At 50.9% G+C, this 16,345-nt stretch overlaps 1 protein-coding gene across 4 annotated transcripts in view; it reads left to right on the top strand.

Annotated features, from left to right (window-relative positions):
• OSBPL10 (oxysterol binding protein like 10) overlaps positions 1-16,345 on the top strand; it is a 291,431-nt gene that overhangs the window by 256,785 nt on the left and 18,301 nt on the right. For all 4 annotated transcript variants that reach the window (XM_087870137.1, XM_087870136.1, XM_087870139.1 and 1 more), the window contains one exon: positions 4,014-4,163. In XM_087870137.1, the coding sequence (XP_087726263.1) occupies positions 4,014-4,163 (150 nt within the window). The remainder of the gene's footprint in view (positions 1-4,013; positions 4,164-16,345) is intronic.

A 16,345-nucleotide genomic window follows, 5' to 3' on the forward strand; every position in this document is an offset into this window, starting at 1 on the left:
AGATTCAGAACCCTTGGTCTGGGGCACAATTCACTGTTGTGGACGCACGGAGGAGTGTCCCTAAGCCCCAGCCCGCCCTGAAGCTTTTTCCTGCCCATCAAATGTACTTGTCCTTCCCCCTATTTGCTCAGAGGCATGAGTCCCTTGCGTTTTAGTAGCATCATATGCCCTGAGGCGCTCATGTGGTAGAAATATTGACTCATAATTTTTGTTTTTATTAAAAAACTTGTTTTTTCCAAAGCCCACTTCTCTTTGAAGCAGATTCTGATTCCATTTTATCTTCAAATTGGCATACGTACTTTTGGCTGGGCTGGCTCATTTGCAGAGATCTCTGGGGGAACGGGGATATGTGATGATTCTTCTTGCTTTAGTAAGTCGTATGAACTTGCCCAGCATTTATAAAACCATTTCTCATTTTCAGTTTTCTTCTGAGATCGAGAAACACTGTTCTGCCACCTTGGAGCGCCTTGAGGCAGTGGTCACAGCTTTACAAGCAGAAATCGAGAGGGATTGGAGGGTGCGGGCATGCAGGGGCCCCTGGGAGAGAAGCAGAGCGCTGCGAGTGGGAGCGTGAGGATTTGGAAGGGGCACATGGGCCTGATGATGGAATATAGATCCCATGACCTTATCAATGTTTTGGATTTCACAGCAGACCAGCAGGGTCGACAAACTGTTGACCCTAAAAGGGAAGAAATTATTCTGCCTTTAAAATGCTGACAAAGCCTTGTTGTTCAAATTCTAAATTTCTTGCAGCGCCAGTTCACAGTGGGTGCTTTGTGGATGCGGTAGTCGATGGAGCGGTATTTGCATCGCCAGTTGACCTCTTTCTAACGGGGTTGACCAGTTCAATACTCCTGTCTTCTCTCCTCTTGCCCTCATTTTCGACCCACAATAGAAGGTGGTCTCGCCTTTCTGCAAAACACTGAGTTCCAGTGTGGGTGGAATTGGAGGCGTCCTCTAAGACATTCACTAACAATGTGGTGCATGAAACCACCTCTTTTTTTTTTTTTTTAAGGATTTATATATTTGAGAGAGAACTAGAGCATGCCCAGGGGGAGGGGCAGCAGGAGAGGGAGAGGCAGACTCCTCATTGAGCAGGGAGCCTGACAACACGGGGCTCGATCCCAAGACCCCGAGATCATGACCTGAGCCAAAGTCAGACGCTCAACCGACTGAGCCACCCAGGTGCCCCCCTCCCTTTTTTAACTCTGATTATTCACTTGAGTTTGGGCAGGAGGGGTTTTTGCAAATCATACTGTAAGAAGAAGGGCACATTCTCAGAAGCTCTGGGAGAGAGAAATATTGCAGCTCCTTGATTAAGCTTAGGCTATTTGCTGAGGATCCAAGCCAGCAACGTGTGTTGGGCTCCTCCTGGCCTTTCTTCTGCCGGCTGGACTTCTTGGCCCCCAAGAGCTCTGGCCTCTAGTCACCCGGGAGTGAGTCAGCTTCTGGGGCCCATGTACCAGCTTTAACTCTCTCTGCTTGAGCCAGCGTCTCTGAGAGGCCTCATCAGACACAGAGGACATGTAATGTTGGATCGCAGGGAAAGACCTGGGACGTTTGTGTACACATTGATGTGTGTACTTAGGATCACGTGGCAGGATCTTACAGGGAGACTTGCTGGCTACCTGACGTCTGGGACAAGCTGGGTTTAATTTCCAAGCAAGGCAGACAGGAGGAGGAAGTGTGGTCCCGGGTGGTCCGGTAAACATGTTGCAGCAGGTGTGACAGTGAGTGGGGAGGATGGAGATTTCCCTGTGTGCTGCTGTGTGGACAAATGGGAAATCACGTTTTCAGAAGAAAGGATCGTTCTGCTTCATAAAGCTTATGGCAGCCTCACTTGAGCAATTGATTTGTTTAGTCTGCATTCAGTACTCCGTGAGAACAACTAATTTCAGGCAGGAATAATTGCGCTCAAGATGGCGGCTCCCTTTCCTGTTGAGATGGTTAAGGACTTTGCATGCCACAGTCCCCTCTTCCCCCAGTGTGGGTGTGTGCTGGCAGCTTGATTTGTTTTTGATTCTCCTTTTTCCTTCCAAAGCAAGATGCCCAGGGCATTGTCCTCTCCTCTCCCAGCTGCCCCGCCCCTGCATTGAGGGGAAGTCTGCTAACACAGGGTACTGTGTTACTGTAGTACTACCCACTGCGTCACTACAAAGGAAGAGGCAAGAGCGGCACCTTTGCCATTGGAAGGGATTGGGTCTGAGCTTTTTCTGTCTTTAGTGGCGTCTGACTGGAACTGTAAACTCCCAGTGAAATGAGACCGCCATACACTTCAAAACTGAAATCCAGAGGAGGGAGAAGGAAGAGTCAGGAGGGGCAGCTTGGTGGGAAGATGACCCTGCTATTTCTAGCCTTTCAGCCATCTGGCTCAGGGGCCTTGGCAGTGGTATTGAGACATGGCAGATGGGTGTCAAGGAGGTGAAGCTGGAGGAGAGGCGGGGTGGCCTTCAGCACCCCTCCTTATCCAACTTCCTGGCGTACAATCAGGGCAACCCACTCCCCCCATCTAGATTCATCTGGTGAGTCTCCTGTGGAGCAGGATGGGGGTCAGGGGTCCTCAGTTATTTCAGTATGTTCTGGCAACACAGTTTTCCAATGATGTCAACCAACACACATTACGATGAAGCTGGAGACAAGGCACACAATGGGGGAGAAAGCAACTCTTGGCTGGGGGAGAGCCTACCCCCGTGAGCTTCACCGAGGTCTTCCCAGCTGTCCCTCCCCAATTGGGGTTATTTAGAGGTGATTGAGAATAATTTGAGAAGTATGTCTATGGAAAATGTCTATCTCAATGAAAATTTTTTAAATGCCTACCCCAGGGGAGAAGAGCATCGTATTTTCTCCATGGAGTGTTGGTAAGGAATGGCCAGCATGTGTATGTTAGGCTGGTCAGTTACAACCACCTTAATCACTAAAATAACCTTGGGGTGTTGGAAGTGCCTTTAGATAAAATGAGATGATTCTGTCTAATGGGGTTTATAAGTCATTAGTTTCTGCATAGACATATGGGCAAGTCTGAATCCTTTTCGTATTAATACCTGGAGCTCCTGCATTTCTGTATATCGAGTTCATTGGTCTGACCTGTTCTAATTGGTAATTAGAAACCTTTGTGTAATGTTTTTGCAGAGGGCTTGGGCTTACCTGTAAACAAGTACCAGAAGAACACAGGTAAATGTGGAGTGGGGAGTAGGGTTACTGCTTTCAGTAGAATCCCAAGGACAACGTTACGTGATAGCCAGAGTTCTTGATGCTGGGGTCTTGGAATATGCTGTGCTCTGAAATCCCTCTTGTACATTCTGCTCATTAACTTGCCTGTTAACTATGTAATTGGAAAAATCAGAATCAAGCAATTGAGTTAATAAACTTGCATCAACGAAAGCAGGGTCTGTTGGCTAGCATGTGTTTCGGCATGATACAATTTCTGTGTTTTTCCTTAAATTTTTATTTTTGTCTCCCTTCCTAAATTAATGCCAGCTCTGAGACTTTTTTTTTAATGCTTGCTGTAGTGATATTAATTGATGTGAGTAGAAATAGTCTCAGAGTAAATTTTCTCATAACCAAGGTAATTTCAGTCCGTCCCTGGGGTATCTGACTTTTGCTTATTAACAGAAAAGTTTACATTAGATATAAAGTGTTCTGGGTGGTGTAAATTAAAAGGAAAATATTACATGGGAATAGTCCAGGTAAGGGAACCCATACCCATATAGGTTTTTGAAAAGAGGGAAACTTTTTTGGGGGGTGGGGGGGGAGAAGTCCTTAGGCCAGAAAGTTCACTAATAGCAGATGATGGGGAAAATGAATGGACATGCACAATAGCTAAAGCATCCCAAAAAGGGTCTACACCCCGAAAGTGTCCTCTTCCACCCCGGCTAATAGGACTGGCTTACAGAGAAACTCTTTGTGCAGCAGGACTGGGCCCCTTCTGTCATTGCTAAGCATATGGGTCTCTATGCTGTGCTTCTGACTTCTGCTGGACCAGCTGGTGACTTTTATCGATGATCTTGTTTTAGCCAAATTCAGGCCCTGAACTGGTTTTGTCCGAAGATGAAAAAAGTGACACTGAAGATAAGGAAGAGACAGAATTGGGCGTCATGGAGGATCAACGGAGTATAATTCTTCATCTCATTTCACAGCTCAAACTGGGAATGGATTTGACCAAGGTAGGTTGGCATGGCCCACTGGGTTTGCAGCCAATGGCTTGGGTTCTGTCTCCCCTCACCCCCCAAGCCTCCTCTATTCACATGCTCTTCACCGTGGTGAGACTGGGGAAGGAGAGTGGGGAAAAGGCCAGAATGGCACTCGAGCATGGGTATTCCAAGGGATAATTTGAAAGGACGTTTTTACATAAATGCCTCTCTCAGAGCACGAGCGCTGCGTTTGACTGTCTGGAGGAACTGCTGTTCTTGCGTCAGAAGAAGCACATGAAATGATAGGGAAAATTCAGAATAAGATTTCTTTGTTTCCTGCTGTGTTCTAGAGAAGATTGAAGATGTAGAGACAGATGCGGCAGATTGGCCCCAGAGAGAACGACGGGAGGAAGGAAAATGGCGGCCCCGGGATTAAGGCCACTGCATGCCCGGCCACAGCCTGCTGCCCGCTGGCATTAGCTTCAACAGCTAGTCCCCAAAGGGCAACCTTGTTGGGAACTCAGATCCCATTACCCACCTGCAAGGAAGCAGACCTGCTGGTTGGTAGAAGTGCACCTGACTCTTCCTGGTGCTGTGCTCAGCCAGGATTCATCCTAGGGGGGCAGCATCAAGAGAACCCGGTGTCCAGACTACTGATGGCAAGTTGTTGGGCCCATAGAGATCCTGCCTCACCCCAAGCAGTGGCTTCATGCTGGAGGCAAGCAGGGAAAGCAATTTTGTATGTAGCTGAAGGGTTGTATTGTGGCATGGGGAGGGTGGGGTGACCACCTGTTGCCTTTCTAGCCAGATACTGAATTCTGATACCTCCTTGGAAGGGGGGGTGTGAGATGGGAGGGAGCGAGCAGGGCCCCAGCCCAGTGCTGGACTCGCAGTAGGCATGACATCACTCTTAACCTGACCAAGCACTCCCTGGGAGATGAGACTGAGTGGTGTGGTAGAGGGACAGCTACGGGGGAGAGACCCGGGGGAGAGGGTGCGCTGGGGAATGGAGATTCTAGAGCCTGAAGGCCAGCCAGAAAAATGTGGACATGCTCGAGATGGTCCACGCCACTGAACCCCCCTCCCCGGTGGAAGCTGCCTTGAGTGTGGTTGAATTGTTTGCCTGCCTGCTGTGACAGGTCTGGATACCACAGGTTCACCTCAGACTGTGCTGGAGGCCAGAGAACCAGGAGGGGAGGGGCGGGTATGAGAGATTCTTTGAAGAGGAAGATGACAAGATGGTGACTGACGGCTTACGGGAGACCGAGGAGTGGGGAGCCTCAAAGAGGACAGAAAAGCCTTTTCCGCAGAATGTTTTCTGTGTTTGAATGTGAGCATGTCTGATATTCTGGGAGACTGTGGCACTTTAAGGAAAATGGTGGCCCCACGCTGGGGAGGCCTGACCTCAGAAGGTTCCCTGCCTTCGCCGCTCTCCACCCTCTGCTTGGATCTGCCCATCAAGCCCTGATGACCTGCTCTGCGTTATCCTGCCTAATTCCCTTCACTGGAGCCTTCTAGCTCTAGAATGCTCCTGTCCTTTTGGCTAGAGGAATCATTTAAATGCTTGCCTTTTTATTTATACATTTATTTTAAAGTTTTATTTATTTATTTTAGAGAGAGAGCGTGAGTGTGTGGGAGAGGAGGGACAGAGGGAGAGGGAGATAACCCCACTGAGGGCTCGATCCCACGATCCTGAGATCATGACCTGAGCCAAAATCAAGAGTCAGATGTTTAACTGACTGGGCCACCCAGGTGCCCTTAAATGCTTGCCTTTTTAAAAGCCGCTTCTTTTTTGTTTTCGTGGATTCGTGGCACTTCCAGTAGAGCTTGCATTAAGATCTGGTGGAAGGAGCGTGGGTAGTAATATATGCTAGTATGATCTAAAACCCCATTTCCAAACTGTGGGGCAGGACCCATTTAGGAGGTCGTAAAACCAGTGTAGTGGGTCACATGATCATTTCTAGAAAATGAAGTAAAACACAATGGAAAATCTCAGAGTGTACTGCCCACGAAATTTTTATTTCGTTCTGTTGAGCCATGTGTACGGGGTCACAACGTAAAACATATTCTTGTTGTGGATCGTATTAAAAAATATTTGGTGAAACACTGATGTAGAATCCTGAATGATATAGGAGAGAGAAGTCAGAGGCACCGCAGTCGTGCAGGTTGGATGTGGAGAGGCACAATCAAATACGGAGAGGGCTCTATTGTAGCAGGTTGAGTGTCTCAGAGGCCTCGCATCGTGGCTCTCTTGTTTTAAAGTAAGTCCTAGGAAGCGTGCACCTCCTGTTATTATTTTGTTCGGATATAATTGTTTTGCAGTTCTGGAGCTGTGGTCTATTCCTAAAAGAGCAAATGTTGTGTTTATCCAATACTCAGTTGGCTATTTGAAAGGAAAGCTTTTCTGGTCTGTAGTTCATTAACTTATTTACTGGGAAGAAGCTATCATTCGAGAACCAAGGGAACAGTCGATGAGCTGAAATGCTTGTGAGAGGAAGAGGTAAATCTTCTATTGTGTCGTAGAAAGGTTGATGAAAATCTCTGTTTCCTTACTGTCTCCTTTTCTCTTCTTGGCATTGGCCTATGTCATGAAGTTAATTTAGCTTGTGTTGGATTGGCCAAGTGGAAGAACTTAGCCCGATTGGAACATCTGATGAGCAGACAGCTGGGATCTTCTTTGACTCAAGAAGTCAAACACGGAGAAGACTCTCCGTGAAACAAGTATACCGCCCCATCTTTGAGGAGGTGGCCAGTATTGACACAGCCACAAGTCACCAGCATGGCTGGGCATCCAGTGCGACATTTTGCCTGAGTTAATTAACCGTGGTCACCGGACGGGGCCAGTTTCATGGGCGTGTGACCAGTGGAGTCACACAGCCCCTGTGCTCAGAGGCGTCCTGTGCTTGATAGAATGTTCTGCTGTTGCTCTCTTGAATTTTTTGTTTTAAAGATTTTATTTATTTACCTGAGAGATCAAGAGAGAGCAAGGAAGAGAGAGAGCATGAGCTGGGGAAGGGGCAGAGGAGCAAACTCCCCGCTGAGCAAGGAACCCCACATAGGGCTCCATCCCAGGACCCCAGGATCACGACCTGAGCCGAAGGCAGTCGCTTAACTGCTTAACCAACTGAGCCACCCAGGTGCCCCTCTCTTGAAATTCTTAATAATTTTGAATAAGGGGATTTGCATTTTCATTTTTCCCTTTGCCCTCACAAAATAGGTAGCTGGTCTTGCCTCTAAAAGCACCCCTGGCTGCCCTCCTCCCTCAGCTATGCTTCTGTAACCCCAAGTTGCTGGTGAATATCTCTGCTGGATGACCTGCTTCATTTTCACAAATTGTAGGTAGCCTAGAAAGGAAAGGGAGAGAGAAAGAAGGAACCACAGAAAGGTGGTGGGCCACAGAAGGGCTCTTTGAGGAAGGGACATTTAGGTTGAGGCCAAAGGATGATAGGCATTAGTGGAAGGACTGAGGGGGCATTCCCGGCAGAAGGAACAGCATGGGCAAAGCTGGAGAGCACAAGGCAGAGTGACTGGAGTCCAGCGTGTGCTGGCGAGCGGCACGGTTGAACCTGGAGTGGGTAGTGGTGTCAGATCCTGTGGACCCTTGTGGGTCACGTGAAGGAGGGCGAACTCGATCCTGAGGGCAACAAGAAAGCTTTGGAGGGTTTGATGTAGGTGAGAAACATGAGGAGGGGCTGTGCTCCACCTGGACTCCAGGGAGAGGGGCCACAGAATGCCCCTCTGTGGAGCTTGGACGTCTGTGACCTTAACCTACTCTTCAGGGGTGTGTAAGACAACAGTTAGTAATGCATTTGTTCACGTATTCGTGGAGCCACACACCTGCCAGGTAGTGTTCTAGACCCTGGGAGTGCAACGGTGAACAAAACCTTCAGCATCCCCGCCCTGGAGCTGGTGGGGTGACGGAAGGAGGCAGACAGTGAACGAGAGAGACGAGAACAGCGCAGAGAAGCAGAGCCTGGCGGGAGGGTGAAAGGAGACAGTGCAGGGGAGGGGGACAGACTCCTTCGATGCCCTGCTCAGAGTGGACGCTCCCGGGTGCCACTGGAGCAGAGACGAGGTTCAGATGAGGAGGTCAGCCAGGTGACTGTGCGGTGGCGGCGTCTGAGGGCCCTTGTTTGGCGTTTTGAGGGTGAGCAGGGATGCCCGTGTGGCTGACGCAGAATGGAGTGGGTGGGTTGGCGGGAAAGAAGTTGGCAGGACGGCAGGGCTGGATGCGGGGGCGCTCCTAGGACACTGGAAGGACTTGGGACAGTGCTCTGAGTGACGTGGCGGCCACTGGAGGGTTTCGAACAAAGAAACACAGTGGCCCTTCTTGTACTTGTAAAGGATTATTCTGACTCCCCTGGAAGGAGAACGGGGGTGCTGGTGAGTGGGGTGTAGGCAGCGGGGGAAGGGTAGACACAGGGAGGAGGTGAGGGATGATGGCAGAGTGGCAGTGGCAGATTTTGGGTGCCCCCACAGGATGTGGATGTCCTGATCGCGTATGGACTGGACACGGCGCGTGAGGGAAAGAGGAGTAAGGAACGACTCTGGGATTCTGACCCGAGCCGCCGGAAGAATGAAAACGAGAGCTGCCATTCGTTTCCGATCCCCATTGCTGAGGCATTAAGCACCTCAAATGTCGTAGCTTCAGACAGCCATCTCGTTTGTTCACAGCTACGCAATCTGCGCCGGGCTCGGCTGGGCCCTTCTGCTGCCAGTCTTGTCCGCGGTCGCTCGCGTGCCTCTGGTCAGCTGGCGGGTTGGTGGTGCGCTGGACGTGGCTGCGACAGCTGCCCCCCCCCCCCACGAAGTCTTAGGATCTCTGTCCGTGTATCCTTCCCCCGGGGTCTGTCCAGCTGGGAAGCCAGACATCTCACAGGGTGGCTCAAAGTTCCCGTGAGGACCAGAGTGAAGCTGAGAACTGCTTTTTAAAAACTTAGGCTCCAAAGTGGCCCAGTGTCACTTCCTCTGAATGGGTTAAAACGAGTGTGCTCTGTAGGAGCTGAAGGCCACCAGCGCCCCAGACGACCGTCCCCTTACGGAGACGGGGAAGAGCAGGCTGGGGCTGTCTCGAATTCGTCGTGGGTCTCTGAGGTCTGCCGTAGCCGTCGTTAGGCGTTCGGGGAGGGAGGGAGTGTAGGCAGTTGGTGTAGAAGTCTGAGGGTTACGAGTGAGGTTCAAGTACAAGGTTGAGAACCAACAAGGAACAGAGGGTGTTTGAAGCCAGGAGATGGGAATGAGTTCCTCTGGGGGGTGAGGGGCGATATAGGGGATGTCCAAGAACTGAGTCCTGTGATACCCCACTATGTAGAGGTTGGGGGCATGAGAAGGATCCAGGAAAAGAGGTTGAGAAGGGCCAGCCAGGGAGGTAGGACAGAGAGCAGAGGAGTGCGAGGTCATGGAGCCACGGGGAGAGAATGCTTCCAGGAGAGAGGAGCATTGGCTCTGTGCAGTTGTCGGAGGTTTCCAGAAAGATCGGACTTGGAAATAGACCATCACGCTTGTTTTTATCAAGGTCTGATGGGGCGGGTTTAAGGGAGAATAGGAAGAACAGTGGTGGCGGAGGGGAAAGATGGCTGTTTCAAGAGCTTTGAATATAGTAAAAGGGGAGCAGAAAGTTAGGTGGAAGCTGGAGGTGGACCTGCACTTGGGAGGCTTGGTTTCTGAAGGTGTCTGGGTGCTGGTGGGAATAGAGAGGGGAGGGGTGGTGGCTGTAGGAAGCCGAGTAGTAGGAGGGCACGGGGCCGAGAGCATGGGCGGAGGGTCACCCTTTGATGGGACGGCGCAGCCATTGCCTTCAGGGAACAGGCAGAGCCCGGGGTGCAGAGGCTGGGACATTGGCTGGAGAGCCTGGGGTGAAGCAGGTGGCCCTGAGCCAGACCGTCGGGGTGGCACCCTAATGGAGTTCCCCAACCTGAGTGCCTCAGTTTCCTTCCTGTGAACCCGGGACAGCTGTACCTTCTGCGGGGGCTGTTGTGCGAGTGCATGCACCTGGCGTGCGAGGGGTTCAGAGCGCAGGAGGGAAGTGCCGCAGGAGGGCTGGCTTTTCGATGATCAATGATCGTGTGTGTGCTGCCTGTGCCGCTTCGCTTGTCCCAGGGACCGCAGGAGCGGTATTGTATCCTGCAATACAGAGTGGGGGTCGTGAGAGATTTGGGGAAGGATCAGACAGCAGCGGGAAAGGAGTGGTCATCTCAGGGCGACCTAGAAGGTAGGAGGATGGCCACACGCCCCCACAGGGGCACGTAAGTTTGCTGTAGGTCACGGCTGTAGTAAGACCCATCCGCGTGTCGTCTTCTTTCCCTCCAGGGAGGTTGAACTGTAAGCTGAGGCATGGAGAGTGAGAGGAGCTGGATAATGACAGACTTGAGGTTCACTCGGTTAGTACCCGAGCAGGAGAAAGTGGCAGAGCTGGGGGGGTGGGGGATCAGAGATCAGAGGGGGTAAGTGTAAGGCAGGGCCATGGACTCCACGCCCGTGTGTTGAGAAACGAGGCTGCGAGGAGGTGGTGGGCAGAACGGGGTCAAGAGGCTGTCGTTCTTGGTGGGGCTGGGATGAGGTGGAGTGAGATGGGACATCACGGGTAATGGGTGGAGAGTGGGCTGCTTGGAACTGAGATGATGGAGGAGGGTGGTAGTTATGGATAGCAAGGTGGCCCACATGGATTCCCTCTGGGCGGGGAGGCAGTGGGTGGTTAGCCTAAAGTCCAATTTTACGGGATCAGGTGAGAGGGAGATCTAGAACAGTGGATTTCGTGTTGTTCTAGGTGGCACAAGTGATTCCACAGAGTAGGTGGGAATTTGGGGGATAGAGATTGTGATTAAAACTAGGGCAAGGCAAAGGGAGGGAGGATCGGGCTCTCCTCAGGTGAGGAGGTCCCTGACCCTGAAGGTACACAGTGCATATCCCATTGTTACCTGAAGCCGGGCTCCCCTCTCGGTGAGTGTTAAGCCCAAAGGCACAACCGAGCAAAAGACTAGGAAAAGGAAGGATTTTATTTGCCACAAGTAAAGGAATATGAACACCAGGGATCTTTCCCAAAGCAGTGTCTCCCCGAACAACCAAACTGGGGCAGTTTCAAGGTAAGGGTGCATATGTATTCACGAAGGGGCTTGCCCAGTGGTGCAGACAGCATGAAGTTGGGGGAGAAGTCATCTTAAGGTGACAGAGTTTAGGTCAATGTCAGGAGGGCGGCAAGGGTCCACATCACCGAATCTCTGGCTCCTCTTGGGCCAGTGTCTGAGTGCTCAGGGGACTTCAGATCCCGCAAAGATAATTCTATGTGCATCTAGTCCATCTTTACCTCTGAATCTGCCCTGGGAGTTTTCCCACTGATTTATTGTCTCCCATAATGCAGCTCCTGGCCCGAGAGTGGCTGTTCTTACCTTCTTTCATAAGGTGGCAGGGTGGGGCTGGGGGGGGGGTTGCCTCAAATGACTTTTCTTATGTCAAGAAAGCTAGGTCTTCCTCTTTCTTTTCCCAGGGACCCGTAACTCTTTCTGCTTCCACCAGCAATTACGGCAGACAAGTCTCACTTTGTGAGAGAGGGTTACCGAGATAACTGGTACATTTCTACGATGCTTAAGAATCCTTTGAATTGCTGCAGTAGCACCGTTTGCAAAACCAGGTGGAGATCTGGTGCACAGATGCGGTTTGTTGACCCCACAGATCCCACTACGGCAAACAGCCGTGTCCTCACTGGTGGGCTCGAGGAGGAGAACGCTGTCCTTGCCCGTGTATACTTGACTGGCCGCATAACCTTCCACCAAGTTGGTCTTGGCCGTCACCAACAACTAGTGCGACGGGCCGTGTGTCTCTGCGGCTTCTTGATCCTAGCATGAGGGAGTAGCAGACGTGTTGGGCGTACGGGTTTTCTCCTTGGAGGGCCTCAGTAGGCTAAGTTTCCAGGTTTAGTCACAGTATGCCAAAGATCAGTGTCACTATGCTTCAGCTCCTTCCAAGGGGGAAGTGTTTCTGAGAAGGGTCAGAAGAGCCCGGGTTTACCCTGGAAATGAACCCCCACAGAGGCAACTGTGGGGATGCAGTGTCGCATTCCCCCCAGTATTGTGTCTGCTTCCCTTCCTGATGCCTTTGGCTCTTCTCTCCAAATCTTGGTTTGGTTTTTTTTTTGTTTGTTTGTTTTTAAGATTTTATTTATTTATTTGAGAGAGAGAGCACAAGATTTTATTTACTTATTTGAGAGAGAGAGGGGCTCGATCCTGGGACTCTGGGATCACAACCTGAGCCGGAGGCACGGACCGAGCCACAGGCACAGACTGAGCCACCCAGGTGCCCGGGGGGTGGCATTTTAAGGAAAGCCAGGAGAGCACCCTGTTGGCTAAGGAAAGAACCCTTTGGCAGTGTGAATTATCTATGCTTTATTCGGTAAGGCTGGAGTTTTGTGTACTTCTCCTGGTTTCTCCTGGTTTCCTTAGAGGATTACATATATCCGTCTCGGTGGTGGTTTCAGCCTCTCCGTGCCTGCTCCTTGGCACTGGGTGGGTCCGACTGTCTCAGGACAGAGTTATATAGATGATTCTCAAGGTTATTAAGTTAACGGATGTTTCTTTAGAGAAAACTGCACCTGCTTTTGGCCTTTCTTTGCCGAAGGCTGCTGTGTTCCCTGTTCAGGGGAAGACACTCTCTCTCTTTGGACCCTCTGACTGTCTTGGTGGCCAACTGATTATTTCAAAGCTCTGAGAGCCCAACCTGGAGATTAGTTACTTCTAGACTGATGCAACTTTAAATGTAATTAATTGTTCTCAGAGTCCCAAATGCAGATCTTTTTTTTTTTTTTCCTCCTTTCCCCAAAGCACTTCATTGTCTTAATTATGTTAATGGGAGAAAAGGCAGCCCTTATTGATGGCTCGATAAGTCTGCAGCGGGGATCCCAGCCATTTGGATGCTGTCGGTCTGCACAGCTGGGCCATCACTCACGTCTCCGTTGGGGGCAGACAGCCCAGTTAGCACTCACCACTTCAGGGCTCTGTATCTCCAGTGTCCACTGCCCAAGGAACAGATGATGAAGTGACTTATTTGCAAAGGCGTGCACGCACACACACTCCAGGCAGGGAGAAGGTCTGCGAGATAGAAATCTGCTTCAGTGAAAATATGTTATCTTGTCTGAACTGTTCAGGGTGCTGTTTTTGAAAGGCATTGGTCTGGTATTCGGCACACACACCAACAAGACAGACCAACAAGGGAGGAAAGAAGAATTCGTCCTTCCCCTCTCAGTCCGTCCCCTCCGTCTCTCCGGGTATTCTGCTTTTCCCAGCTCTGACAAAGCCGCGGCATCAGGTTCGAGTATAGAATATATGTCCATGTGGGTTGGACTTGCTGGTGGCCGTGAGCCCACGTTCCCTGGGTCTGCAATTTGGGGAGGGCCTGGCTTTGAAAATCGGTAAGTTCTCAGGTATCGCGTCCCTAGTAGAGCCTTCTTTCTTTTCCCTCCACCTTTTTATTTTGTGCATTTTCCCATCTGTGGTGGAGCTGTGAATAGTACAGAGAACTGCCCTGTAACCTTCGCCATTATTTGCCGGTTGTTCACATTTTGCTGCTTTGCTGCTTTGCTTTTCTTCTCCCTTCTCTGCTCCCTCCCGCTCTCTCTCCTTCTCTCTCCCCCTCCTCTCGCTCCGCAGCCCCACAGATGTGCCTGTATGTAAGCGTGTCTGTCTGGTTTTGGATGAACCGTTTCCAAGTACGTTGCTAACAGGACTGTTCTCCCCTGCATCTGCCAGTGTGCCTCTCCTGAGGACAAGGACATCCTCCCACACGATACCCTTGACATACTCGGGAGATATCACGTTGATACAATACTGTCTCATATGTGGCTCACAGTAAAACTTTCCCAAACTGTCCCAGTAATGCTCTTATTTTTAATTTTTTTAAATATTTTTTTTTATTAGAGAGAGAGAGCTCGTGCAAGCATGGGCTGGGGGAGGGTCAGAGGAAGAAGCAGACTCCCTGCTGAGTGGGGAGCCCAACACAGGACTTGATCCCAGGACCCTGGGATCCTGACCTGAGCCGAAGGCAGGTGCTTAGCTGACTGAGCCCCCCAGGCCCCCCCCCATAATGCTGTTTATCACACCAAGCATTGTTGATGGCATGGTGCAGACGCGTGGAGTGTGGTGAGGATCTCCAGGAGGGAGTTGTGAGAGGCTGATCAGAAAAAGCTTCACAGAGGAGGGTACCCTTGAGCGGAATAGCTGTTCATTGTTCAGTTGAGGCAGGAGGAGAGCAAAAAAGGGAAAATAGGATTTGAATGTGTGGGGGGAGGGGTGGGTACTTGTAAGGGGAGGGCTGGGGGCAGAAAGGGAGGGATAATGTCCCACTAGAGGGAGGTGGGGGCCAGACTGGACTTCATTTATCTCTTGTAGAGATTCTAGAGAGATGGGCCTGGCTGTGGTGTGGAGAAGAAATCAAGATGGGCCTGACGGAAAGCAGGGAGGCCAGTTTAGGAAGCCAGAGCCACACTTTTCCAGATGGGGGCGCTGTGCTTGCCTTTCTTCATAGCCGATGGTCTCCCTCCCCATAGTAATTAATAATTTTTGGACAGGTGGGTTGCCTAGTCATTCCAGGAGGAGTAGAGTGGGCCAGAAGGTGGGGCTCATGTGTCCCCCTTTCCTGTGTGCCACTTCGTGCCCCCAGTTATTTATTTTTTTTTAAAGATTTGTTTATTTATTTGAGAGAGAAAGCATGCGCACAAGCAAGCGGGGGTGGGTGTGGGGAGGAACAGAGGGAGAGGGAGAAGCAGACCCCCACTGAGTGCAGAGCCTGATGGGGGGCTCGATCCCAGGACCCCGAGATCATGACCTGAGCTGAAATCAGAAGTCGGAGGCTTAACCGACTGAGCCACCCAGGCGCCCCCTGCCCCCCACTAATTAACCAGTGGCAGTAGGTGAGGTGGCCCAGCTGTCCCAGTTGTTCTGTTCAGTGAACTCTTACCTCCCTAGTCCGCCGAGGGAAAGAAAATGCTGCTGTTAGCCAGAAGCAGACACTTGTGACGTGTCGGGGTAATGGGAAGAACTTTGGGTGGCAGTTGGGAGCCCCAGGGTTCCTGTGTGGTGCCTTCCCTCCCCTTTCCCTGTCTCTGTCCCCTCAGCTGTGAGACCAGGACGTTCGACTCCATCACCCGGAGGGTCCCTTTCCGTTCTGCTGTTCAGTGATTTGGGGTGCTGAGTGGAGCTCTTTATCCTAGTCATTTTGTTTTAATCCTTCGGCTTCGGAGTTCAGAAATGCTAAGTTAGGGGAACTGCCTTATGGTCTTGCCCTTTTCAAAAATATATACCAAGAGAGTAACCACGGTAGCCAGTTGTCGCCTTGTAATTTCAATCTCGGGTACACACTTGACAGTTCTCCTTGTCCAGAGCTGGAATTGTTGCCGGGGAAGCCCCAGTCCGCAGGGGCAGAGAAGGGTGCAAGTCAAGGCCCGGAGCCCCCTTCATGGGAATCCTGTCTGTCTGGGTAAGGCTGACCTTACCCTCCCAGGTTCCTTTGTGATCACGGGGCCCTGCCGGGGAAGGGAGGGGACAAGAAATGGGGTGGTTTGGGGAAGGCCCGGAGATGCAGACATTTAGGGCTCCTTTTTCTTTTTAGTTGGTTTGGCCTCACTGGGGGTGTTCCCAAGGCTCGTTAAATCCATAGTCCCCGAGCAGCCTGTTGAGCAGAGCTCCCAGGGGAGACCTTGGGCAGCTCTGGGGGCAGGAGAGGGAGCGATGGTGAGTGTGTGGGGCTGCTTCTGCCTCCCCTTTACTCTGCTGTTGGCCGCGTGCGTGGAGGGAGGCCACGGGGAGAACGCAGCCACCTAGCCCCCAAGAGCCCCTTTGGAAGAGAGCCACACAATGACGGCCATTGAGTGATGACCATAAAAGATGTAGGAAGTAATCACAGTGGCCTCTGAAAGGCCATTCTGAGCCAGAATGTGCTTTACCTGGCCAGCTCAGGTCCTTGGGCAGCCAGATTCTCAGTGTTGTCAAGTTCTGGCTGAAAGAAAATGTGGAAATCTCCATTGATTTGCATAGTTGTGTTTTAAGTAATGTTTTTTTTCTTCCAGCATATTGTAAATAGAAAGTGGAAAGATACTCAGAAAAACAAATGTAAAGATCACTTAATTCTAACAGCAAGAAATACATGTTAACATTTGGGGTCTTTTTATGATACTAGGATGGTGTTGTCTGTTTAACTTTACATCTGGCTGCTTTTTTACATAACACGTG

Source organism: Ursus americanus, chromosome 20 (genome assembly GCF_024610735.1).
Source record: "Ursus americanus isolate L20-20 chromosome 20, mUrsAme1.1.p, whole genome shotgun sequence".
Classification (NCBI taxonomy): domain Eukaryota; kingdom Metazoa; phylum Chordata; class Mammalia; order Carnivora; family Ursidae; genus Ursus; species Ursus americanus.